The 25,554-nt window shown below is 44.3% G+C and overlaps 1 protein-coding gene across 2 annotated transcripts in view; it reads right to left on the bottom strand.

Annotated features, from left to right (window-relative positions):
• LOC139410791 (multiple epidermal growth factor-like domains protein 9) overlaps positions 1 to 25,554 on the bottom strand; it is a 56,403-nt gene that overhangs the window by 8,946 nt on the left and 21,903 nt on the right. For both annotated transcript variants that reach the window (XM_071156299.1, XM_071156300.1), the window contains exons 3-4: positions 6,105 to 6,244; positions 2,347 to 2,496 (exon numbers count right to left, since the gene is read on the bottom strand). In XM_071156299.1, coding sequence (XP_071012400.1) covers positions 2,347 to 2,496; positions 6,105 to 6,244 — 290 coding nt within the window. The remainder of the gene's footprint in view (positions 1 to 2,346; positions 2,497 to 6,104; positions 6,245 to 25,554) is intronic.

Raw genomic sequence — 25,554 nt, 5'->3', positions numbered from 1 at the left:
GAGCAAGCCTTCCTTCATGACCTGGCCTATGTACATTGGTATAGAATCAGCTTGATCCCCTCTGTCGAAGACGCTTGGACCTTCTTTTAAAAATATTTTCAGTGGAATTGTTAACAAACACACCCCCATAAAGAAAATGACAATTAAAAACAAGTGCAGCTCCGGGTTCGACCGTGATCTGGCAGAGTTACACCACCTCAAGAATTCCATTTGGGGAAATGCTCGGCACACGCTGACTGGCTCTCGTTGAGGCAAATGAGAAATAAGCGCACTCAGGCTATCCGGAAGGCCAAAGTTAGTTACTTTAAGGAGCAGTTCTCTCTCTGTGGGTCTAACCCTAAGAAGTTCTGGAAAACGATTCAAGACCTGGAGAATAAAGCCTCCTCCTCACAGCTGCCCATGTCCCTTAATGTTGATGATGTGGTTGTTACTGACAAGAAGCATATGGCTAAGCTCTTTAAATCACCACTTCATTAAGTCAGGATTCCTATTTAACTCAGCCATGCCTCCTTTCCTCATCTACCTCCCCTTCTAACGCAACGAGCCCCATGCTCCTCCCTCTTTTCCCCCTGCCCTGCTACAAAGTTTCTCCCTACAGGCGGTCACTGAGTCTGAGGTGCTATAGGAGCTCCCCAAAAAACCATCTGGGTCAGACGGTTTGTACCCTTTCTCAAATCAAATGTTATTTGTCACATACACATGGTTAGCGGGTGTTAATGCGAGTGTAGCAAAATGCTTGTGCTTCTAGTTCCGACAGTGCAGTAATATCTAACAAGTAATCTAACAATTCCCCAACAACTACATGATACACACAAATCTAAAGGGGTGAATGAGAACATGTACATGTAAGTATATGAATGAGCGAGGGGCATTGTTCTTTAAGGTTGCTGCCCCTATCATTGCCAAGCCTCTCTCTGACCTTTTTAACCCGTTTGCTAACTACCTCAAAGGGTGTAGTGTATCAAGTAAGAACATCTGCTGTCTCAGCCACTGCCTGTCACCAAGGGAGTACCCAAGGCTCGATCCTAGGCCCCACGCTCTTCTCAATTTACATCAACAACATAGCTCAGGTAGTAGGAAGCGCTCTCATCCATTTATATGCAGATGATAGTATTATACTCAGCTGGCCCCTCCCCGGATTTTTGTGTTAAACGCTCTACAATAAAGCTTTCTTAGTGTCCAACAAGATTTCTCTGCCCTTAACCTTGTTCTGAACACCTCCACAACAAAGGTCATGTGGTTTGGTAAGAAGAATGCCTCTCTCCCCAACGGTGTGATTACAACCTCTGAGGGTTTAGAGCTTGAGGTCATATAGAGTTACCTCATATAATTACTTGGGAGTATAGCTAGACGGTACACTGTCCTTCTCTCAGCACATATCAAAGCTGCAGGCTAAAGTTAAATCTAGACTTGGTTTCCTCTATCGTAATCGATCCTCCTTCACCCCAGCTGCCAAACTAACCCTGATTCAGATGACCATCCTACCCATGCTAGATTACGGAGACATAATTTATAGATCGGCAGGTAAGGGTGCTCTCGAGCAGCTAGATGTTCTTTACCATTCGGCCATCAGATATGACAACAATGCTCCTTTTAGGACACATTACTGCAATCTATAGTCCTCTGTAAACTGGTCATCTCTGTATACCTGTCGCTTATTTATAAAACCCTTAGGCCTCACTCCCCCCTATCTGAGATATCTACCGCAGCCCTCAGCCCTAACCCAAAGCATAAACATCCCTGGGTCGCTCCTCTTTTCAGTTCACTGCACCTAGCAACTGGAACGAGCTACAAAAAACACTCAAATTGGACAGTTTTATCTCAATCTCTTCATTCAAAGACTCAATCATGGACACTCTTACTGACTGTTGTGGCTCCTTCGCGTAAGGTATTGTCTCTACCTTCTTGCCCTTTGTGCTGTTGTCTGTGCCCAATAATATTTGTAGCATGTTTTGTGCTGCTGCCATGTTTTGTTTCTACCATCTTGTGTTGCTACCATGCTGTATTGTCATGTGTTGCTGCTTTGCTATGTTGTTGTCTTAGATCTCTCTTTATGTAGTGTTGTGGTTTCTCTCTTGTCGTGATGTGTGTTTTGTCCTATATATTAATATACTATATTTTTTTAATTTTTTTAATTTTTGTATTTATTATTATAATATTGTTTTTTCACCGCAGGAGTCCTTTTGGTAGGCTGTCATTGTAAATAAGAATGTGTTCTTAACTGACTTGCCTAGTTAAATAAAGGTTAAATAAAAAAATTGAGGTAGCACCCAGACCGGCAAGGGTTTTAATAAGGCGACCTAACTAAGAAGGGCACTACTGAGGCAGGGGGTAGTGGCTACTCACCGGTGTGACAGGTGCCAGTGGAGGTGGTGTTGGAGCAGGGGCAGGCGACACAGGCATCGGTGCTGGCAGCACCAGAGCTGCGGTAGAATCTGGGCTTGCATTCCTCACAGTTGGGTCCTTGAGTGTTGCCTTGGCAGTTCAGACAGATGCCTGTGTGGAAAATGAGATAATATTATGGTGAAAATGTTTTGGAAACTGTCGGAAATATGATACGTGCCATTTGTTGACCACACCTAAACCCTATAGTGGTTTTGTTTGTACACATTAGAGCAGCAAATACTGCTATCCTGTTGATTTGATTTTGAGCCTCAGGTTGTTGAGTTACCTGTTCTTGGGTCTTTACTCTGCCTGGGCTGGATGGTGAACTTCTTCTATTACTCTATACCTGTTTAGTAATGCTGTAATTACCCTAGTAACACTATTGTATTAATATACTGTTTATTTACTTACATTCAAATGGACTATTTCATTGGTAATTACATAGTGATGGAGTTGAGTGTTTTTTATGGAATAGAAATGATTCTGTATCGTGGGACATTGCAGACGTCCTCTGTTCTCTAAAATGAAGAAATACACTAAACACTGTTGTTTTCTCTGTCCTTCTCGATAGAGAACACCATTATCACTCCTATCTAAAATCAATGACCCTATAGAGCACATATGTCAGAGTCAAGGCCCGCGGGCCACATCCGGCCCGCAAGAAGGTTTTTTACGGCCCCTGGGATGATCTTGATTTATTATTAGAACCGGCCCGCAGCAAGCCGGCAGCCCGCAGATCTTTTACACGCACCAATACTACATTTCCCACAATGCAAAGGTGACGCACCGAGCAGTAGGCTGCTTCATTTCAATATTTATTGGCACAGCAGTCGTCAGCATCACAGTAAAATTAACTTTCAGATACCCATCAAAAATGGCAAAACGGAAGGTGGATACTGAGAACCGGGGGTTTCAAACAAGGTGGGAGTCGGAGTATATGTTCACGAAGGTAGCTGGAAAACCTGTGTGTCTTCTGTGTGGAGAAAGTGTGGCGGTACTGAAAGAGTATAATCTGAGACGACATTATGAAACGAAACACGCGGACAAAAACAAGAATATGGACATGGAACAAAGGCTACAAAAGGCAGAGGAATTAAAACGAGGCCTCAAATCTCGACAGGCTCTGTTCAAAAAAGCCAAATCACAAGGCCAGGCTGCTGTCAAGGCCAGTTTTATTTTGGCAGAAGAGATCGCTAAATCAGCCCGGCCATTTACGGAGGGGGATTTCATCAAAAACTGCATGATTATTAGTTTGTGACGAAGTTTGCCCAGAAAAAAGGCAACTCTTTTTAAATGTGAGTCTGAGCAGAAACACCATTGCCGAGAGAGTAGACCAGTTGTCCATCAATCTAAAAGAGCAGCTTGTGAAAAAGGGAAAAGATTTTATTGCATATTCCTTGGCTGTGGATGAGAGCACCGACATTTCTGACATTGCCCAGTTGTCAATTTTCATCCGCGGAGTGGACTCCAACCTAAGCGTGACAGAGGAGTTTTTGGCTTTACGTCCTATGCATGGCACAACTACGGGGCATGATTTGTATGAAGAGGTGTCAAGATGTGTAAATGAGATGGAGCTGCCTTGGGAAAAACTCGTGGGTTTGACAACCGACGGAGCACCTGCGATGTGTGGACACAGGAGCGGACTGGTGGCGAAGATACGGGAAAAGATGCAAGAGGAAAACGCGACAGGTGAGCTGACAGCTTATCATTGTATCATACACCAGGAAGCGTTGTGCGGTAAAGCCTTGAAAATGGAGCATGTAATGAGCATCATCACGCGCACAGTTAACTTTATCAGAGCCAAAGGTTTGAATCACCGCCAGTTCAAGGCATTTCTGACGGAGTTAGAAACGGAGCATGGTGATTTGCCTTATCACACAGAGGTGCGATGGCTAAGCCAGGGAAAGGTGCTTCAAAGATGTTTCGAGCTTCGTGAGGAGATTTGTCTGTTCTTGGACAGCAAAGGGAAAGACACAACACAACTCCGAGACGAAATGTTTCTGTGTGAAATGGCTTTTCTGTGTGACATTACGAGTCATCTGAATGCAATAAACTTGCAGCTGCAGGGTCGGGATCGTGTCATCTCTGATATGTACAGTACAGTGAAGGCATTTAAAACCAAACTGACTCTGTGGGAGACGCAGATGCGGAAAGAAAATTTGAGCCACTTTCCCAGCTGCCAGACCATGAAAGAGAAGCTCTCTACCAGTGCGTTCCCGAGCACACAGTTGGCTGATAAAATAGGTATGCTTGCCGCTGACTTTCGACGCCGATTTGCTGACTTTGAAGCACAAAAAAGCAGGTTGGAACTGCTCGGTAACCCATTTGCTGTTGACGTGGAAAGCTCACCACCAAACCTCCAAATGGAGTTGATTGACCTCCAATGCAATGATGCACTGAGGGCAAAATATGCGGCAGTGGGTGCTGCGGAGTTCGCCCGTTTCCTCCCCGGCACAATGCCCCAGCTGCGCATCCAGGCTGCTCAAACGTTGTCTATGTTTGGCAGCACATACCTGTGTGAACAACTGTTTTCTTTGATGAACCTGAACAAAACATCACACAGAAGTCGACTTACTGCTGAACACCTCCACTCAATTCTGAGGATTTCTTCAGCTCAGAGCCTTACCCCGAACATTGATGAACTTGTGGAAAAGATGGGACACCACCAAGTATCACCCTCAACCTCAAACAAGTGAACATTACTGTGCAATCACATATTTAGAGTTTTTACTCAGTTCAAGTTTAAAAGTTAAAATGTAATATTTGTTTTCACTGCATGTTACTTCTCCTTAAACAAAGTGTTGTTTTTGATTAATAGATTTTTGCACTTTATTTTTTTGTATTTCAATCCAATTATATTTTAAAAATATTTCAGTTGAGTGGATGATAGAAAATTGCTATTATTGTTTTTTCTTTGAAGTAAATTTAGCCCACTTTTGCTAAAATAGAAAATATAGTCTACTGATGGTGCCTTGAATACCGGTTTCTTTCATTTAATGTTCATGTTATGGGGATATTTATATAAAGGAAATTTGTCTTTTGTGTCTGTTGAAAATTAAAGATTACTGACAGAGCCATAAGAAAATATTGCTTTATTTATCTGATCATATTGTAATATATTTGTTAGGTTTTCAGTAGGTTCAATTAGGTTCACTAGACTATATGCGTCATTTAAAAATTTTTCAATGAACATTCGAACAGTCCGGCCCTCGTCTTGTAGCTGATTTTTTTTATTTGGCCCTCCGTCCATTTGACTTTGACACCCCTGCTATAGAGGTAGGAACAATCATCTTGATTTTCCAGTTTTCTGATAGAAATGGAACAGGTTACTGCCATGTTAATCTGGAAGAGACAGAGAGTCTTTGTTTTTTAACATACCCTCAGGTTTCTTATGTAACGCTTCCTGGCTGACTGAGAGGGTCATTCTAGTTGATATCAGACCTGAGCTAAGGAAGTGAATATACGGCATTCCTCCATTGATCCCAGGAAAGACTATTGTGCCATCTGGCTATGTATCACAATAGCAAACAGACGGTTTCTACAATTCCATCCAACTTCACCCCCTTCAAGCCTCTCGATATCTTTTAGTGTCCACTCACACAACAATACACAGCTGTGGAGACGGGGACGGAGACGAACAGGATTAATGTGTAGCAGAAACAAGAAAGTGTGATTGTTGTGGTTTGTAGATAGAAGGTGTGTTGTAGTGGATTACTCACCAGATTGTGGGTGGCAGTAGTTAGTAAGGTTGTTGCACTGACAGGGTTGGCACCCCGTGCTGCTGAAACGGAAGAAGCCTGGGTGGCACTCGTCACACTTGGGCCCGTACACTCCCGTCTTACACACACACATTCCTGAGCTGAAAGGACAGGAGCGCACAGTCAGCACACGGTCACATACTTTGACTCTTTTCTATTTGATTATCCAGCCTTTAGGTTCTGTAACAGCTCAACTGTACTGCTGTAATGGTGGAACTGCTCTATTTGGTTAGAGACTCTTCTGATGGCAGGATTGTACTAGCCATGACATTCTGTGGTTTCACGCATGACATCCTACAGGTTCCCCCTGAGTGGTTTCTTCCATCAATCCATCTGCTACCCATAACTCCCATCACAATCCCTTCCCTGGTTAACCAGATCCTTCACTCTGTCCGTGATGAACAGAACACAGCTACTCCAGTCAGATTCAATAACCTGGGATAGCCTAGCCCCCCATCCTCCACAGTTCTACGCTGTCTAGGCCTTTTCTATATCATTCTACTAACATGTTTGGCATGTTTTGGGGGCAAGGGCAGCACGGTAGAGTCTGGACCACAAACTGGAGCACTCCAGGGACATCTGGTCCAAAGGCTGTAGACAGTAGCTGCCTGGATCACACAGCCTACAGGCCAGGTACGATTATACTCAGCCTAGCAGAGTCCCTTTCTGCCAGGTTCTCATCACAAGCTAGGTTGCCATCCAATTGCCGACAGTTTAATGCGAAAATCTAAAATCTGCATAAAGAAAATTTACACATTTTACCACCAGTGGTGTTTCCACCAAACAGACTTGTTGCAGATAAAAATCAGTGTATGATGACAGTGCACACAAAATGTGCGTTTTTCGCTTAAATTTAAATGTACCGAATACAAAAATCTAAAGCTCAATGTGTATCAGGTACCAAGGTAAGACCCAAGTGCAAAATGTGTGAAGCAACAATGTTTATTGTTACAACAGGGGCAGGCAAATGACAGGTCAAGGCAGGCAGGGGTCGATTATCCAGAGTAGTGGGACCAAGGTACAGGATGGCAGGCTGGCTCAGGGTCAGGTCAGGCAGAGGTCGATAATCCAGAGGTGGAGCAAAGGTACAGGACGGTAGGAAGGCTCAGGGACAGGACAGGCAAGGGTCAAAAACCAGGAGGATGAGAAAAACAGAAACTGGAAAAACACAGGCATAAATACACAGGGGAAGATGGGTAACATCTTGGTGGAGACAATCACAAAGACAGGTGAAACAGATCAGGGCTTGACAATGTGTTTCCATTGCATTTTCAACTCTACCGATAGTTGTCACAAAAACAAAAAAAGACTCTGGTCTTGGTATTTTATGAGGATCCCCATTAGTTGCTGCGAAAGCTGCAGCTGCTTTTCCTGCGGTCCACACAGAACATAAAACATGACATAACACAAAACATTAATAGACAAGAACAGCTCAAGGACAGAACTATAAACATTTAAAAAAGGCATACACAGCCTACATATCCGTACATACACACACACACACACACTATCTAGGTGAAATAGGGGAGAGGCGTTGTGCTATGAGGTGTTGCTTTATTTATTTTTTTAAACCAGGTTTGCTGTTAATTTGAGCAATATGAGATGGAAGGGAGTTCCATGCAATAATGGCTCTATATAATACTGTACGCTTTCTTGAATTTGTTCTGTATTTGGGGACTATGTGTTTTAAAGTACGTGGGCTTTAGCCAACAGCTTGCAGATACAGTCTACAGTCTAGGCTAGTCTACATTATGAGGTTATTATGGATAAGAGCAAGAATAGTTTTATTTGTCAAACAGCAGTCAAGCATTGATAAACATGTCACCAGAATAAGACCCTCAATATTTATTGGAACTTTTATTTATTAGATCCCACCATGTCAAACAAAAAATGATCGGTCGGCATTTATAAAATTGTATGAAACTTCCTTTTTCCATCACAGCTGACGTGATTTTTTTTATACGGTATGACTTTACTTGCATATAACTGTGGATGGATGGAAACGTGGTTATAGACTATTAGAGAGTGACCTTGGAGTGGATGGGTCAGGGTACCTGTGAGACCCTCTTCAGGAATTCAGCCCGTCTCAAGGGCCCTCAGCAAGACACAAAAGGACAAACCCTCTCCTACACAGCCCCATCTCCTGCTGGGTAGAAAGAGCGGTCGATATGACTAAAGAGAAGAAAGATCTGTCTCGAGCAATAACTAATTCACACCCAGTTGCCTCTGGTCATCATGGACTGACATGCAATTTATAACTAACCCTGAATTGTACCGTGGGGCTCTGCAGGGTTGGGCTATGATCTAAAAAACAGGCAAGTCATTCATGACAAAGAATTCCCTGTGGTTTAGATTACGGTACAATCCCTTTTGGAAGGAGATAAAAGAGAAAAATGACTACACATTAAATAAACAAATGATTAACACTATTTATTCTTCTATGTCAATCTAAATCTCTAAGATTATAAAATGGCGGGCTAAAACTAAACAATGAATTAGTGTGCTGCTGCTGCTGATGATGCCTATACTAGCTGTGTATGATTGCTGACAGCTGGAAATAAGAGGGTGCTTTCTGTTTGATTATCCAGTCTTGCTCTTGCCCAATTTAATCCAATTAAATTTGAGCTCTTTAGCACCCCTTCGAGCTTTGAACATCACTTATTTCATTCGCTAATGCCAACACACTCCACTGCATTTCACCTGCACATTCCACATACTGCTGCGTGGTCAGCCTGCCAAACATACGAGCTGATGCTCCTATTGAATCATACATTAGACAGACTGGAGGAAAAGAAAGGGGGTTGTTCATTCACAGAAAATACATTTTAAAACATTTAAAAATGTATCAGAAAAAAAACTGAAGGCTGCACATCTATAGGCTACGTACACACACGCTCTCCGATTCCAATCATCATGTGTGCTGATGCCAGAGTCTCAAAGGAAGAACACACAGCGATGAGTCATGCCTGATCACTCCCTTTCATCAAAAACAATCAACAAAATAGATCTGTGGACAACAAGCAAATCGCAATCCAGCTCCCAAGAAGTGACAGAGCAGTTGCCTCAATACCTTCACATGAGTGCGTGGGACTTATTCAAACGAGGCTTTGTTAAAACACTGCTCTTCATGCAATTCTGAAGTTGATGGTAATGCTTAGTGGGGCATGTGTAAAAAAATAATATATATATATTTTAAAGATGAAAAACACATGTGTACAATCATATGACTCCATGGGAGTGGAGGCGGAGAGGAGAATGCTACCGTAGCAGTAGACTGGGACAGTGAGCAATAGGGACGTGACACAGTAGGGAAGTGACAGCTATTTTCTGTTAAAGTGTTGCAGAATTAACAGCACTTCTAATACCGTAGGGCTATTCCTGACGCTTCCATCTTGATGAGCAAAACTTTTGTGGAAAGTACTACACTGCGTACAGACCTTGCTTCCATTCAGCCACAAGAGCATTAGTGAGGTAAGGCACTGATGTTGGGTGATTAGGCCAGGCTTGCAGTCGGCATTCCAATTCATCCCAAAGGTGTTTGATGGGGTTGTGGTCAGGGCTCTGTGCAGGCCAGTCAAGTTATTGTCATGCTGAAACAGGAAAGGGACAAATTGTTGCCACAAAGTTTGAAGCACAGAATCATCTAGAATGTCATTGTATGCTGTAGTGTTAAGATTTCCAAAGGCGCCTAGCCCGAACCATAAAAAAACGCCCCAGACATTTATTCCTCCTCCACCAAACATTACAGTTGGCACTATGCATTTGGGCAGGTAGCGTTCGCCTGGCATCCGCCAAACCCAGATTTGGCCGTCAGACTGCCAGATGGTGAAGCAAGATTCATCACTCCAGAGAACCCGTTTCCACTGCTCCAGAGTTCAATGGCGGTGAGCTTTACACCACTTCAGCCGACACTTGGCATTGCGCATGGTGATCTTAGGCTTGTGTGCGGCTGCTCGACCATGGAAACCCATTTCATGAGGCTCCCGAGGAACAGTTATTGTGCTGATGTTGCTTCCAGAGGCAGTTTGGAACTCGGCAGTGAGTGCTATGCGCTTCAGCACTCGCCGGTCCCGTTCTGTGAGCTTGTGTGGCCTACCACTTCGCGGCTGAGACGTTGTTTCTCCTAGACGTTTCCACTTCACAATAACAGAACTTACAGTTGACCAGGGCAGGTCTAGCAGGGCAGAAATTTGACGAACTGACTTGTTGGAAAGGTGGCATCCTATGTCGGTGCCATGTTGGAAGTCACTGAGCTCTTCAGTAAGGCCAATGATTGTCTATGGAGATTTCATGGCCGTGTCCTCGATTTTATATACTTGTCAGCAACTGGTGTGTCTGAAATAGCCGAATCCACTAATTTGAAGGAGTGTCCACATACTGTTCTATATATAGTGTATCTACAATACAAAATACATGTGTCTGTAGAGTGCATGTGTTATCATGTGTATGTATGTGTCTCTTCACAGTCCCCACTGTTCCATAAGGTGTATTTTTTTTAAACCTGATGTGGAATAGAGTTCCACGTAGCCATGGCTCTATGTAGTACTTTGCGCCTCTCATAGTCTGTTCTTGACTTGGGGATTGTGAAGAGACCTTTGGTGTCTTGTGGGGTATGCATGGGCGTCGGAACTGTGTGCTAGTAGTTTAAACAGACAGCTCGGTGCATTCAGCATGTCAATACTTCTTACAAAACTAGTAGTGGTGAAGTCGATCTCTCCTCCACTTCGAGCCATGAGAGACTGATATGCATATCATTGATGTTAGCTCGCCGTGTACATTTAAGGGCCATCCGTGCTGCCCTGTTCTGAGCCAATTGTAATTTTCCAAAGTCTCTCTTTTTAATTTTTAAAATGATGTTTAACCCATCCACCACCGCCACTCTTCGGAGGACACATCTTTTGGAGTTTTTACAACTTTTCTCCTACATACATTTTACATACATGGTACTTTTATATAAAGCAATCGCATAACAATAAACATGACCAAACATAAACTCTTTAATCTCAACCCTCAGCCACTCTCAGCCCATCCCACCTACTGTATCACCATAGACCACCCTCGTTTGGTTTCCATTTTTCAATTGTGCTGTCATGTTTTACATACATTTTTAACCTTTCTAATCACATAGTATTCACAGATTGTGAACTAAAGATGAAAACCTTTCCTACGAGTATTACTATATTATTTATTGACTGACTATGGCTTTCCAAATCTCCCAACACAGCTATTTGTAAGGTTCATTTTAAGTGAATGTTGTGATTTTTTTTTTACAATTCCTGAACCTGTGACCAGAAACAAGCTACATAGGGGCAATACCAGAATAAATGATCTAGTGATTCTGTCTCTTCGCATCTACAGAGCTGAGATTGTTTTATGCCCCATTTAAAGTCCCTCTTTGTGGCACCTGACCAAATTACTGGACAGTAGTCCGGGTGTGACAAAACTAGGGCCTGTAGGACCTGCTGTTAATAAGGCAGAGCAGCGCTTTATTATGGACAGACTTCTCCACATCTTATCTACTGTTGCATCAACGTGTTTTGACAGTTTTACAATCCAGGGTTACTCGAAGCTGTGTAGTCACCTCAACTTTCTCAATTTCCACATTATCCATTACAAGATTTAGTTGAGTTAGTGAATGATTTGTCCTAAATACAATGCTTTTAGTTTTGGAAATATTTAGGACTAACTTATTTCTTGCCCATTCTGAAACTTGCAGAAAGCTCTTTGTTAAGTGTTGCAATAATTTCACTTGCTGTACTAGCTGACGTGTAAACTGTTACATAGACACACTTCATGTCATTAGTAAAGATTGAAAAATATTAAGGGGCCTAGACAGCTGCCCTAGAGAATACTTGATTCTACCTGGATTATGTTGGAGAGGCTTCCATTAAAGGACAACCTCTGTGTTCTGTTAGACAGGTAACTCTTGATCCACAATATAGCAGGGGTTGTAAAATCATAACAGATACATTTTCTTAGCAGCAGACTATGATCGATAATGACAAAAGCCGCACTGAAGTCTAAAAAAACAGCTCCCACAATATTTTTTTGCATACATTTCTCTCAGCCAATCATCAGTCATTTGTGTAAGTGCTGTGCATGTTGAATGTCTTTCCCTATTAATGTGCTGAAAGTCTGTTGTCAATTTGTTTACTGTAAAATAGCATTGTATCTGGTCAAGCACCATTTTTCCCAAAAGTTTACTAAGGGTTGGTAACAGGCTGATTGGTCAGCTATTTGAGCCAGTAAAGTGGGCTTGACTATTCTTGGGTAGCAGAATGACTTTAGCTTCCCTCCAGGCCTGAGGGCACACACTTTCTTGTAGGCTTAAATTGAAGACATGGCAAATAGGAGTGGCAATATCGTCGGCTATTATCCTCAGTAATTTTCCATCCAAGTTGTCAGACCCTGCTGTGATTCAAGCAGACAATAGCAGATAATCAACATAACTGTAGGGTCATTGGAACAGTCTTCACTGGCACAACGAACAAGACATCATAATATTCTGGACATTCTTCCGAACAGTATTTTACGCACGGGCTGTTTTTGTATCGGGTGCTATAGGCCTAATACAACAGCTGTCACTTGACTGTCATTCAGAAAAATATTTCCTCTGCTGATGATGGTCAACAATATCACTAGGACTAACTAAACAGCTGGATACAAAATGAGCACCCAACAAATATGTACAGTGCCTTGCGAAAGTATTCGGCCCCCTTGAACTTTGCGACCTTTTGCCACATTTCAGGCTTCAAACATAAAGATATAAAACTTTATTTTTTTGTGAAGAATCAACAACAATCATGAAGTGGAACGACATTTATTGGATATTTCAAACTTTTTTAACATATCAAAAACTGACAAATTGGGCGTGCAAAATTATTCAGCCCCTTTACTTTCAGTGCAGCAAACTCTCTCCAGAAGTTCAGTGAGGATCTCTGAATGATCCAATGTTGACCTAAATGACTAATGATGATAAATACAATCCACCTGTGTGTAATCAAGTCTCCGTATAAATGCACCTGCACTGTGATAGTCTCAGAGGTCCGTTAAAAGCGCAGAGAGCATCATGAAGAACAAGGAACACACCAGGCAGGTCCGAGATACTGTTGTGAAGAAGTTTAAAGCCGGATTTGGATACAAACAGATTTACCAAGCTTTAAACATACCAAGGAGCACTGTGCAAGCGATAATATTGAAATGGAAGGAGTATCAGACCACTGCAAATCTACCAAGACCTGGCCATCCCTCTAAACTTTCAGCTCATACAAGGAGAAGACTGATCAGAGATGCAGCCAAGAGGCCCATGATCACTCTGGATGAACTGCAGAGATCTACAGCTGAGGTGGGAGACTCTGTCCATAGGACAACAATCAGTCGTATATTGCACAAATCTGGCCTTTATGGAAGAGTGGCAAGAAGAAAGCCATTTCTTAAAGATATCCATAAAAAGTGTTGTTTAAAGTTTGCCACAAGCCACCTGGGAGACACACCAAACATGTGGAAGAAGGTGCTCTGGTCAGATGAAACCAAAATTGAACTTTTTGGCAACAATGCAAAACGTTATGTTTGGCGTAAAAGCAACACAGCTCATCACCCTGAACACACCATCCCCACTGTCAAACATGGTGGTGGCAGCATCATGGTTTGGGCCTGCTTTTCTTCAGCAGGGACAGGGAAGATGGTTAAAATTGATGGGAAGATGGATGGAGCCAAATACAGGACCATTCTGGAAGAAAACCTGATGGAGTCTGCAAAAGACCTGAGACTGGGACGGAGATTTGTCTTCCAACAAGACAATGATCCAAAACATAAAGCAAAATCTACAATGGAATGGTTCAAAAATAAACATATCCAGGTGTTAGAATGGCCAAGTCAAAGTCCAGACCTGAATCCAATCGAGAATCTGTGGAAAGAACTGAAAACTGCTGTTCACAAATGCTCTCCATCCAACCTCACTGAGCTCGAGCTGTTTTGCAAGGAGGAATGGGATGTGCAAAACTGATAGAGACATACCCCAAGCGACTTACAGCTGTAATCGCAGCAAAAGGTGGCACTACAAAAAGTATTAACTTAAGGGGGCTGAATAATTTTGCACGCCCAATTTTTCAGTTTTTGATTTGTTAAAAAAGTTTGAAATATCCAATAAATGTCGTTCCACTTCATGATTGTGTCCCACTTGTTGTTGATTCTTCACAAAAAAAATACAGTTTTATATCTTTATGTTTGAAGCCTGAAATGTGGCAAAAGGTCGCAAAGTTCAAGGGGGCCGAATACTTTCGCAAGGCACTGTATATTAGCCTACACAAAGCCTATTGAAGAACCACACAAGTTAGGTGACTCTTTTGGTTAGACGATTTCAATGTTGCAATTGCACACATCATTTTGGGTTTGTGTGCCCATTAAAACAGTTTTCATGGTGTAGCCTCAAATAGTGGTGCTGCCGTTAGTAGCACTCTCTAGTCTGGACACTTTCCTATGTGCAGTGCAGGTCATTCACAATTCCCACTCCTTTTCATATAGAATACTCTTCCAAGCTTTAGTGTGCTGCTGACAAACTTTAAAAAAAGTGTATTTATTTATTTAACCAGGCAAGTCAGTTAAAAACAAATTCTTATTTCCAATGATGGCCTACCCCCGGACGACACTGGGCCAATTGTGCACCGCCCTATGGGACTCCCAATCACAGTTGGATGTGATACAGCCTGGATTTGAACCAGGGACTGTAGTGACACCTCTTACACTGAGATGCAATGCCTTAGACCGCTGCACCACTCGGGAGCCCCAAACAGCTGCGCAGAATCTCTAATAATTAGCCAATCCTAAAAAACTCAATGTTCTGAAAAGTATTATTTTATTACTCATATTTAATATTGATAATTAAATTATATCAAGCAAATTGAAAGAAAATGAATTATTACAAGGTTGAAATAGATTTTTTTGATATGAGGATGTTTATTGATTAACGAATGTATTATTAGACTTATAGATGACATTTTTCAAGTTATTCGCCCAACCTTGCTTTATTTTTTCTGTCTAAAAGGAAGGCAATGATTGCAGCGCATTTTTATTTATTCATTTTATACAATATTCTGCTCATATGAACACATTTATTTTAGGACATGAGTGAACCCATATATCGAGAGCCTTCAGACGGGTTTAAACGAGTTTCCCCATAGTGCCATGGAGCCACCAGCGCACACACACATTGTTCCACAGCCAATTGTGCACACACAGGCAGATGAAAAATTCACAGACAAAGGAGTTAACTTCTGCTGCAGCCTTCGCTATAAAATATAACGCGTTGTGGCGCTGCTTCGATTCCTGACAGCCCTCTATTTGGTAAAAATCACATAGGAAATATGGAGGCAGGTTCCCAGCGTCACCGTCAGTGATTCAGTCTCTCTGATGTAAGAGGCTTTTCTTTTCTCGCCAAAGAGAGCAGATGGTGAAAAAATCTGAGTTTTATATGTTTGACAGGACGTAATCAGTGTTATACTACAGCACTGATCTCATCCTTGGTGGCCCAATTCCCCCTGACTGATATCACCCCCAAACCAACCTGCGATGACACACACCCTAGAAGCCACCATCTGTGATGACATCTATTGAGTCACAATGAAACTCTATCAAATTGAATCTAATATATAGATGATGATATGACAAATATTTTATAAGTAGCTGGGAAAGGCATTCTGTGAGTAGTTATGACTCGAGGAAATAAAAACCACAGGATCCACTCAAAAAGACATTTAGGGCAAAACAGACCTTAGATTAGAAAGGTTGGTATGGGGAGCAAGGCTGGGGCCTCTATGGAAATGCCTCCTAGGACCAGGATATGGTTGAAAAGCTAGTCACACTCACAATGACCACCTACCTAGCTTGTCAATGAGCAGTTTTACTCCAGGCCCAGGTTACAGCTCATGGTCCCATAGACCGGGCTGTGTTTTCTCCAGTGAGAGCGTGGCTAGGGGGAAAGGGGGGCTTATTATTGTTTTTGGAGTGGTTACACTGGGATGCAGGCTGTGCTGTGGTAGGGTAGCCCAGCCGCTAAGTTCTGCGTTACAGCCGCATACTAACTAGGTCAGTATTACATGGCAACCAGACTTAGCTTAACCCCGTTCTGTTGCTGCCGTGGCGATGCCTCCAATGCGTTGCTCGTGTATGCCTGGGGAATCACAATAGACTGAGCACATATCTGTGATGCAGCAGCACTGACTGCATCCTCTTTAGCCACAGGGTGTATATGACCATGCGGGGTGGGAGCAGGGTCGTCAGTCAGGACAAACACACACCGTTTTATACCACGCAGGTTTTAGATTCAGGGCTCACTCTGTCAGATCTTCAGAGAGAGAATGTTCAACAACAAGGGTCAAGAGTTGTGATTCATTCCGCAGAGCCCCTGGCTCAGGATCACACACTGGGCCAGTTATGTAACTGAGCTTAGAGGAAAGCCAGACAGAATGTGCTGGCAGTCATGGCCACTGCACTGCACTCCAGCCATTAGAGCAACAAAGCCTCCCCACTGGGTCCAATACACTAATACAGCCCGGGATGCGGCCTGCCACTTGCTAATGTGAGTGTGGGGTCATCTGCAGTGCCCTGTCACTAGGCTTCTTACTACACAGCACTCTCACCTTCTTTCTTCCTCCCTGTCAAATAAAGCACACAGCTGGGCCGGTCTAGCATATACCAGATGAGCCCTGTCAGGTTTGGATACCATGCACCTACCTACAACCTGCATTCCAGAGCGAATTGCATGCACCACTAGATCAAGAGGCTAGCTTGTCACATTGGAGGAAAGAATAACAGTTTATTTCAAGTCTGAGCAAAGGACATCAATGCGTGAACTGATGCATCACTTTGGTGCCAACCACCTCGGCTCCCCCACTGTGCTCTGCTAAGCTGGTTCATAATGACATGACCCAATCACAGGGAAGGGAGGATATTGAGAGTGAGCTCAATTGATTGCCCCAGTAATTCTAACTTGTTCAATCAAACCTACAGGAAAAGGGAGATATTTGCTCTGTGATCCTTTAAAACAGAGAGCTTTCTCAACGGAATATCCCAAAATAAATTCAAGCACCTGAAACACATTTACACCAAGGCGTGTTTTTGTATTCTTTCAAAATGGCTCACAATCTCTCAATTCCTTCCTGACAAGAAATATGCAAACAAAATGTTATTGTAATTTGTTTAATCCACTGTATGAGAGCGTGAGACTAAAGGAATAGGCGGAAACAGCTGCACACAAATCAATATTTAATTACAGACTGTTCCCATTCCATAGAGGACGAGGGTGAAGAATAAAAGTGCAACTTTGAAAACAGCGCCCCTAAGAATTCACCCAAATAAACTATTGTTATTTATGGCAAAATGAATTAATCTGAGCTAGAACTGTCACGCCCTGACCATAGTTTACTTTGTATTTTCTATGTTTTGATTGGTCAGGGTGTGATCTGAGTGGGTATTCTATGTTTCATGTCTTGTTTGTCTATTTCTATGTTCAGCCTGATATGGTTCTCAGTCAGAGGCAGGTGTTCGTCATTGTCTCTGATTGGGAACCATATTTAGGTAGCCTGGGTTTCACTGTGTGTTTGTGGGTGATTGTTCCTGTCCTATGTGTCCCTGTGTTCACACTATATAGGCTGTTAGGGTTTCGTTACGTTTTGTTTTGTAGTATTGTATTGGAGATTCGTGTTTCGTATTATTAATAAACATGGATCGTAAACCACACGCTGCATTTTGGTCCGACTCTCCTTCGTATGAAGACGAAACTCATTACAGAATCACCCACCACCAACGGACCAAGCAGCGTGTCAACAGGCAGGAGCAGCGCGAGGAGAAGCGCAATAAGGATTTCTGGACATGGGAGGAAATCCTCGACGGGAGAGGACCCTGGGCTAAACCAGGGGAGTGTAGCCGCACTAAGGTGCAGCGGGAGAAGAAACAACAGGAACAGCCCAAGGAGGAGTACAGTATGGAGTATACTACTTGGGAGGAGATCGACAGGTGGGCGGCCGACCCAGGGAGAGTGCCGGAGCCCGCTTGGGATTCGCTGGAGCAGTGCGAGGAGGGTTACCGTAGAATGGAGGCGGTGAAAGCAGAGAGGCGCTGGTATGAGAAGGCAGCACGGCGACGCGGATGGAAGCCTGAGAGGCAGCCCCAAAAATTTCTTGGGGGGGGGCTAACAGGGAGTATGGCTATGCCAGGTAGGAGACCTGAGCAGACTCCCTGTGCTTACCGGGGGGCTAGAGAGACCGGACAGGCACCGTGTTATGCAGTGGTGCGCACGGTGTCTCCAGTGCGGGTGCATAGCCCGGTGCGGTATATTCCAGCTCCGCGTGTCTGCCGGGCTAGATTGAGCGTCGAGCCTAATGCCATGAAGCCGGCTCTACGCAGCTGGTCCCCAGTGCGTCTCCTTGGGCCGGTTTACATGGCACCAGCCTTGCGCTCGGTGTCTCCGGTTCGCCTGCATAGTCCAGTGCAGGCTATTCCACCTCGCAGCACTGGCAGGGCGACCGTGAGTATTCAACCAGGTAAGGTTGGGCAGGCTCGGTGCTCAAGAGCTCCAGTGCGCCTGCACGGTCCGGTTTTTCCAGTACCACCTCCACACCCCAGCCCTCCGGTAGCAGCTCCCCGCACCAGGCTTCCTGTGCGTGTCCTCGGCCCAGTACCACCAGTGCCAGCACCACGCATCAGGCCTACAGTGCGCCTCGCCTGTCCAGCGCTGTCGGAGCCCTCCTCCTCTCCAGCGCTGTCGGAGTCTCCCGCCTGTTTAGCGCTGTTAGAGCCTTCCTTCTCTACAGCGCTGCCGGAGTCTCCCGCCTGTTCAGAACTGCCAGTTAGCATAGAGCTGTCAGTTAGCATAGAGCTGCCAGTTAGCAAGGAGCTGCCAGTTAGCAAGGAGCTGCCAGTCTGCAAGGAGCTGCCAGTCTGCATGGAGCTGCCAGTCTGCATAGAGCTGCCAGTCTGCATGGAGCTGCCAGTCTGCAAGGAGCCGCCAGAGCTGCCTGTCTGCAGGATGCCGCCAAAGCTGCCAGTCTGCAAGGAGCCGCCAGAGCTGCCAGTCTGCAAGGAGCCGCCAGAGCTGCCAGTTAGCATGGAGCAGCCAGGGCCGCCAGTCAGCATGGAGCAGCCAGGGCCGCCAGTCAGCATGGAGCAGCCAGGGCCGCCAGTCAGCATGGAGCAGCCAGGGCCGCCAGTCAGCATGGAGCAGCCAGTCAGCATGGAGCAGCCAGTCAGCATGGAGCAGCCAGAGCAGCCAGTCAGCATGGAGCAGCCAGAGCTGCCAGTCAGCATGGAGCAGCCAGTCAGCATGGAGCAGCCAGAGCTGCCAGTCAGCATGGAGCAGCCAGTCAGCATGGAGCAGCCAGAGCTACCAGTCATCATGGAGCAGCCAGTCAGCATGGAGCAGCCAGAGCTGCCAGTCGACCAGACTCTTCCAGAGCTGCCAGTCGTCCAGACTCTTCCAGATCTGCCAGTCGTCCAGACTCTTCCAGATCTGCCAGTCGTCCAGACTCTTCCAGATCTGCCAGTCGTCCAGACTCTTCCAGATCTGCCAGTCGACCAGACTCTTCCAGATCTGCCAGTCGTCCAGACTCTTCCAGATCTGCCAGTCGTCCAGACTCTCTCAGATCTGCCAGTCGTCCAGATTCTCCCAGATCTGCCAGTCGACCAGATTCTCCCAGATCCGCCAGTCGACCAGATTCTCCCAGATCCGCCAGTCGTCCAGACTCTTCCAGATCTGCCAGTCGTCCAGACTCTTCCAGATCTGCCAGTCGTCCAGACTCTTCCAGATCTGCCAGTCGACCAGACTCTTCCAGATCTGCCAGTCGACCAGACTCTTCCAGATCTGCCAGTCGACCAGACTCTTCCAGATCTGCCAGTCGACCAGACTCTTCCAGATCTGCCAGTCGACCAGACTCTTCCAGATCTGCCAGTCGTCCAGACTCTTCCAGATCTGCCAGTCGTCCAGACTCTCTCAGATCTGCCAGTCGTCCAGATTCTCCCAGATCTGCCAGTCGACCAGATTCTCCCAGATCCGCCAGTCGACCAGATTCTCCCAGATCCGCCAGTCGACCAGATTCTCCCAGATCCGCCAGTCGACCAGATTCTCCCAGATCCGCCAGTCGACCAGATTCTCCCAGATCCGCCAGTCGACCAGATTCTCCCAGATCCGCCAGTCGACCAGATTCTCCCAGATCCGCCAGTCGACCAGATACTCCCAGATCCGCCAGTCGACCAGATTCTCCCAGATCCGCCAGTCGACCAGATTCTTCCAGATCTGCTAGTCGACCAGGATCTGCTGAAACCGCCAGCCAGCCAGGTTCTGGTAGTTTCTACTACCTGCCTGGGCTTCCTCTCAGTGCTGAGCTTCTTCTCAGTGCTGAGCTTCCTCTCAGTGCTGAGCTACCCATCTGTCCCGAGTTACCTCTGTCCCGAGCTGTCCCTCTGTCCCATGTTATCATTGTGGTGGGTAACCTATTTAGGGACGTTTAGGAGGGGGATTAAAACTGTCATGGAGTGGGGTCCACGTCCAGCGCCAGAGCCGCCACCGCGGACAGATGCCCACCCAGACCCTCCCCTATAGGTTCAGGTTTTGCGGCCGGAGTCCGCACCTTGGGGGGGGGGGTACTGTCACGCCCTGACCATAGTTTACTTTGTATTTTCTATGTTTTGATTGGTCAGGGTGTGATCTGAGTGGGTATTCTATGTTTCATGTCTTGTTTGTCTATTTCTATGTTCAGCCTGATATGGTTCTCAGTCAGAGGCAGGTGTTCGTCATTGTCTCTGATTGGGAACCATATTTAGGTAGCCTGGGTTTCACTGTGTGTTTGTGGGTGATTGTTCCTGTCCTATGTGTCCCTGTGTTCACACTATATAGGCTGTTAGGGTTTCGTTTTGTTTTGTAGTATTGTATTGGAGATTCGTGTTTCGTATTATTAATAAACATGGATCGTAAACCACACGCTGCATTTTGGTCCGACTCTCCTTCGTATGAAGACGAAACTCATTACAAGAACATTATTGTTTTTGGTAGTATATTGATTTAACTGTGGAGCTAAATAATGGTAGTGTGATTACAGAGCTGTACCATTTCCTATCAGAATACAATCATTAACTAAGTTGCTAAGATACAGCATTATGAAGCCCCCTATAATATCATCTGGGGCTCAATACTACTGTCTCTTAGCAACAGCTAGGTTTTCCACAGCCTTGAGATTAGTCTAATTTTTAGATTAAAATGCAGTGCTTAGTCACATGTACAGGGTTGCAGGTGTGATTACAGGATACAGTAATGCAGGACTAGGTGAAATAAAATTATGAAAATGGTAATAAAAACAAATTTATCAGACATCCTACTGTCCTTGTACAGTTTATCTGTTCATCAAGCCCCCAGCCTATACACACGGAGACAGAAAGTGCAGTCGGCACTGTTTCCAATGCTACACTCCTAATTATTTAGTATTAATTTAGGGCAGGAGGACCACCTGTTTAGAGCCCCTGTCACACCCTGATCTGTTTCACCTGTCTTTGTGCTTGTTTCCACACCCCATTTTTTACTTAATTAGGAAAGTCAGTTAAGAACAAATTCTTATTTACAATGACGGCCTACTGAGATGCAGTGCCTTAGACTGTTGCACCACTCGGATGTCTCCCATCTTCCCCCATTATCCCCCATTATCCCCTGTGTATTTATACCTCATTTTTTGCTTGTCTATTGCTAGTTCGTCCCGGTCAAGTCCTACCAGCATGTTCCTGTGCTCTAGTTTTTGTTTTTCCTAGTCTTCCCAGTTTTGACCTTTCTGCCTGCCTGACTCTGATTTGGATTGTAACTCTTTGCCTGCCTTGACTTACCTTTCGCCTGCCTCTTGTACTATAGTAAACTCTTGAGACTTGTACTATCCGCCTCCTGTATCTGCATCTGGGTCTTAGCCAGAGCCGTGATAGCCCCACCTGTTTAGCAAGACATTTTGGCATTAAAACATGTCACATATCAGTTTGCAAACAATGTAAAAAATATATATATATATCTGCATTCAAACATGGTATCTTTTTTGCTTTCTCGAGTAAGGCAGCTCCAAAATGCAGGTGTTTCAGCCTAGCTCAGTGCTTTCTGTGGTGGTGGGGCAGCCAGCGGAAAATATGGAACGTAGAGGTTGGTAATGTTCTCTAGTTGCGCCGTGATTGGCTCAGTGTTCTGTCATTCATGGGGACACTACGTCACTGCAAAATCTATGGGGAGAGCTTGAAAATTCAAGCCCCTTGGGTGCTGCCATAGAGTTACCTTGGAAGTGCCCATACAAGAAGGAACTAGGTCATTGGCCACAGATAAAATTACGTCAAATCATGTCATATCTACCGGACTACTTTGACTGGACTGATCATGTCAACCACATACTTTCAAAATGTTAGCTAGCATGCTTGACAAGCAGTCATCATCATGAATGACCAAGAAGATAATGGCACTGGAGGGGATGGCTTACGTTTTACGGACTCCTAACCAATTGTGCTATTTTGTTAGTTTTTTCGCATTGTTGTAACTTTTTTGTACATAATGTTGCTGCTACCGTCTCTTAAGACCGAAAATAGCTTCTGGATATCAGAACAGCGATTACTCACCTCAAACTGGATGAAGATTTTTTATTTAATAATTCCGATGTGAAGGATGTACTGCTTCTCTGAGACCAGGCCCAAATCCCTGTCATTCGCGTGATGAAAATATGGAAACACAGGGGGCGGAGATCAGGGTGCCTTAACTTCTTATGGCTGGGGGGCCGTATTGAGTAGCTTGGATGAATAAGGTGCCCAGAGTAAACTGCCTGCTACTCAGGCCCAGAAGCTAAGATGTGCATAGTATTAGTATATTTGGATAGAAAACACTCTGAAGTTTCTGAAACTGTTTGAATGATGTCTGTGAATATAACAGAAGTCATATGGCAGGCAAAAACCTGAGAAAAAAATCCAACCAGAAAGTGAGAAATCTGAAGTTTGTAGGTTTTCAAGTCTTTGCATATCCAATATACAGTGTAAAATTTGGTCCGATTGCACTTCCTAAGGCTTTCACTAGATGTCAACAGTCTAGGAAACTTGTTCAGGCTTATCCAGGCCTTCAGGCTTCTACTGTGAAGGGGGAGTGAATAAGAGCTGTTTGACTAAGGGGTCTGGCAGAATGCCATGAGCTACGTCAGGCTCGCGTCCGTGAGAGTGAGCTGCGTTCCTTTTAATTTCTAAAGACAAAGGAATTGTCCGGTTGAAACATTATTGAAGATTTGTTAAAAACATCCTAAAGATTGATTCTATACATCGTTTGACATGTTTCTACGAACTGTAATATAACTTTTTTGACTTTGTCTGGACTAAGTGCCTGCGCCTCTTGAAGTTGGATTTGTGAACTAAACGCGAACAAAAAGGTGGTATTTGGATATAAATTATGGACTTTATCGAACAAATCAAACATGTATTGTGGAACTGGGATTCCTGGGAGTGCATTCCGATGAAGATCATCAAAGGTAAGTGAATATTTATAATGCTATTTCTGACTTCTGTTGACTCCACAACATGGCGGGTATCTGTATGGCTCGTTTTGGTGCCTGAGCGCTGTACTCAGATTATTGCATGGTGTGATTTTTCTGTAAAGCTTTTTTGAAATCTGACACAGCGGTTGCATTAAGGAGAAGTATATCTCTAATTCCATGTATAACACTTGTATTTTCATCAACATTTATGATGAGTATTTCTGTAAATTGATGTGGCTCTCTGCAAAATCACTGGATGTTTTGGAAGCAAAACATTACTGAACATAATGTGCCAATGTAAACTGATATTTTTGGATATATATGAACTTTATATATGAATATGAAATATATAACTTTTTGTGACTCTCTCTTTGGCTGGAAAAATGGCTGTGTTTTTCTGTGACTTGGCGCTGACCTAACATAATCGCATGGCATGGTATGCTTTCGTCGAAAAGCCTTTTTGAAAATCGGACACTGTGGTGGGATTAACAACAAGTTTATCTTTAAAATGGTGTATAATACTTGTATGTTTGAGGAATTTTAATTATGAGATTTCTGTTGTTTGAGTTTGGCGCCCTGCACTTTCACTGGCTGTTGTCAAATTTCAGCCGTAAGAGAATTTGTCGACGAGTGGGTAACTCACCTCTACCATCCGTTCTATTGGCCAACGTGCAATCACTGGAAAATAAACTGGATGATTCTATTTGAGACTATCCTACCAACAGGACATTGAAAACTGTAATATCTTACAGTATGTTTCATCAAGTCGTGGCTGAACAACGACACGGATAATATAAAGCTGGCTGGGGTTTCCGTGCATCGGCAGGACAGAATAACTATGTCTGGTAAGACGAGGGGTGGGGGTGTGTTTCTATTTGTTAATAACCGCTGGTGCACAATGTCTAATATTAAATAAGTCTCGAGGTTATGCTCACCTGGAGGTAGAGTACCTCATGATAAGCTGTATGCTGGCACTAAGACTGCACTCAATGAGCTGCGTAAGGTCAAAAGCAAACAAGAAAATGCTCATCCAGAAGCGATGCTCCAAGTGGGGAGTTTAATGCAGGCAAACTTAAATCAGTTTTATGTCATTTCTCCCAGCATGTCACATATGCAACCAGAGGAAAAACAACTCTAGACAACCTTTACCACACAAACAGAAACGCATACAAAGCACTCCCGCGGGCTCCATTTGGCAAATCTCCTGATTCCTGTTCACATGCAAAAACTAAAGCAGGAAGTACCAGTTACTCGCTCAATACGGAAGTGGTCAGATGATGCGGATGCTACGCTACAGGACTATTTTGCTAGCACAGACTGGAATAAGTTCCGGGATTCATCCAATGACATTGAGGAGTATACAACCTCAGTCACCGGCTTCATCAATAAGTGCATCGACGACATCATCCCCACAGTGACCGTGCGTACATATCCCAAACAGAAGCCATGGATTACAGGCAACATCCACACCCAGTTAAAGGCTAGAGCTGCCACTTTCAAGGAGTGGGACACTAATCCGGATTCTTATAGGAAATCCCGCTATGCCCTCAGACGTACCATCAAACAGGCAAAGCATCAATACAGGACTAAAATGTAATCCTACTAAAGGGCTTGCAAACAATTACGGACTACAAACGGGAAACCCAGGCCCGAGCTAACCAGTGACGTGAGCCTACCAGACAAACAAAATATATTTTATGCTTGCTTTGAGTCAAACAATATTGAAGCATGCATGAGAGCACCAGCTTTTCCGGATGACCGTGTGATCACGTCTCTCCGTAGCCGATGTGAGCAAGACCTTTAAACAGGTCAACATTCACAAGGCCGCGGGGCCAGGCAGATTACCAGGACGTGTACTCAAAGCATGCGCGGACCAACTAGCAAGTGTC

Source organism: Oncorhynchus clarkii, chromosome 6, assembly GCF_045791955.1.
Source record: "Oncorhynchus clarkii lewisi isolate Uvic-CL-2024 chromosome 6, UVic_Ocla_1.0, whole genome shotgun sequence".
Taxonomy (NCBI): domain Eukaryota; kingdom Metazoa; phylum Chordata; class Actinopteri; order Salmoniformes; family Salmonidae; genus Oncorhynchus; species Oncorhynchus clarkii.
Note: the sequence above shows the minus strand (reverse complement) of the source record. Positions and strands in the feature narration are given on the sequence as shown.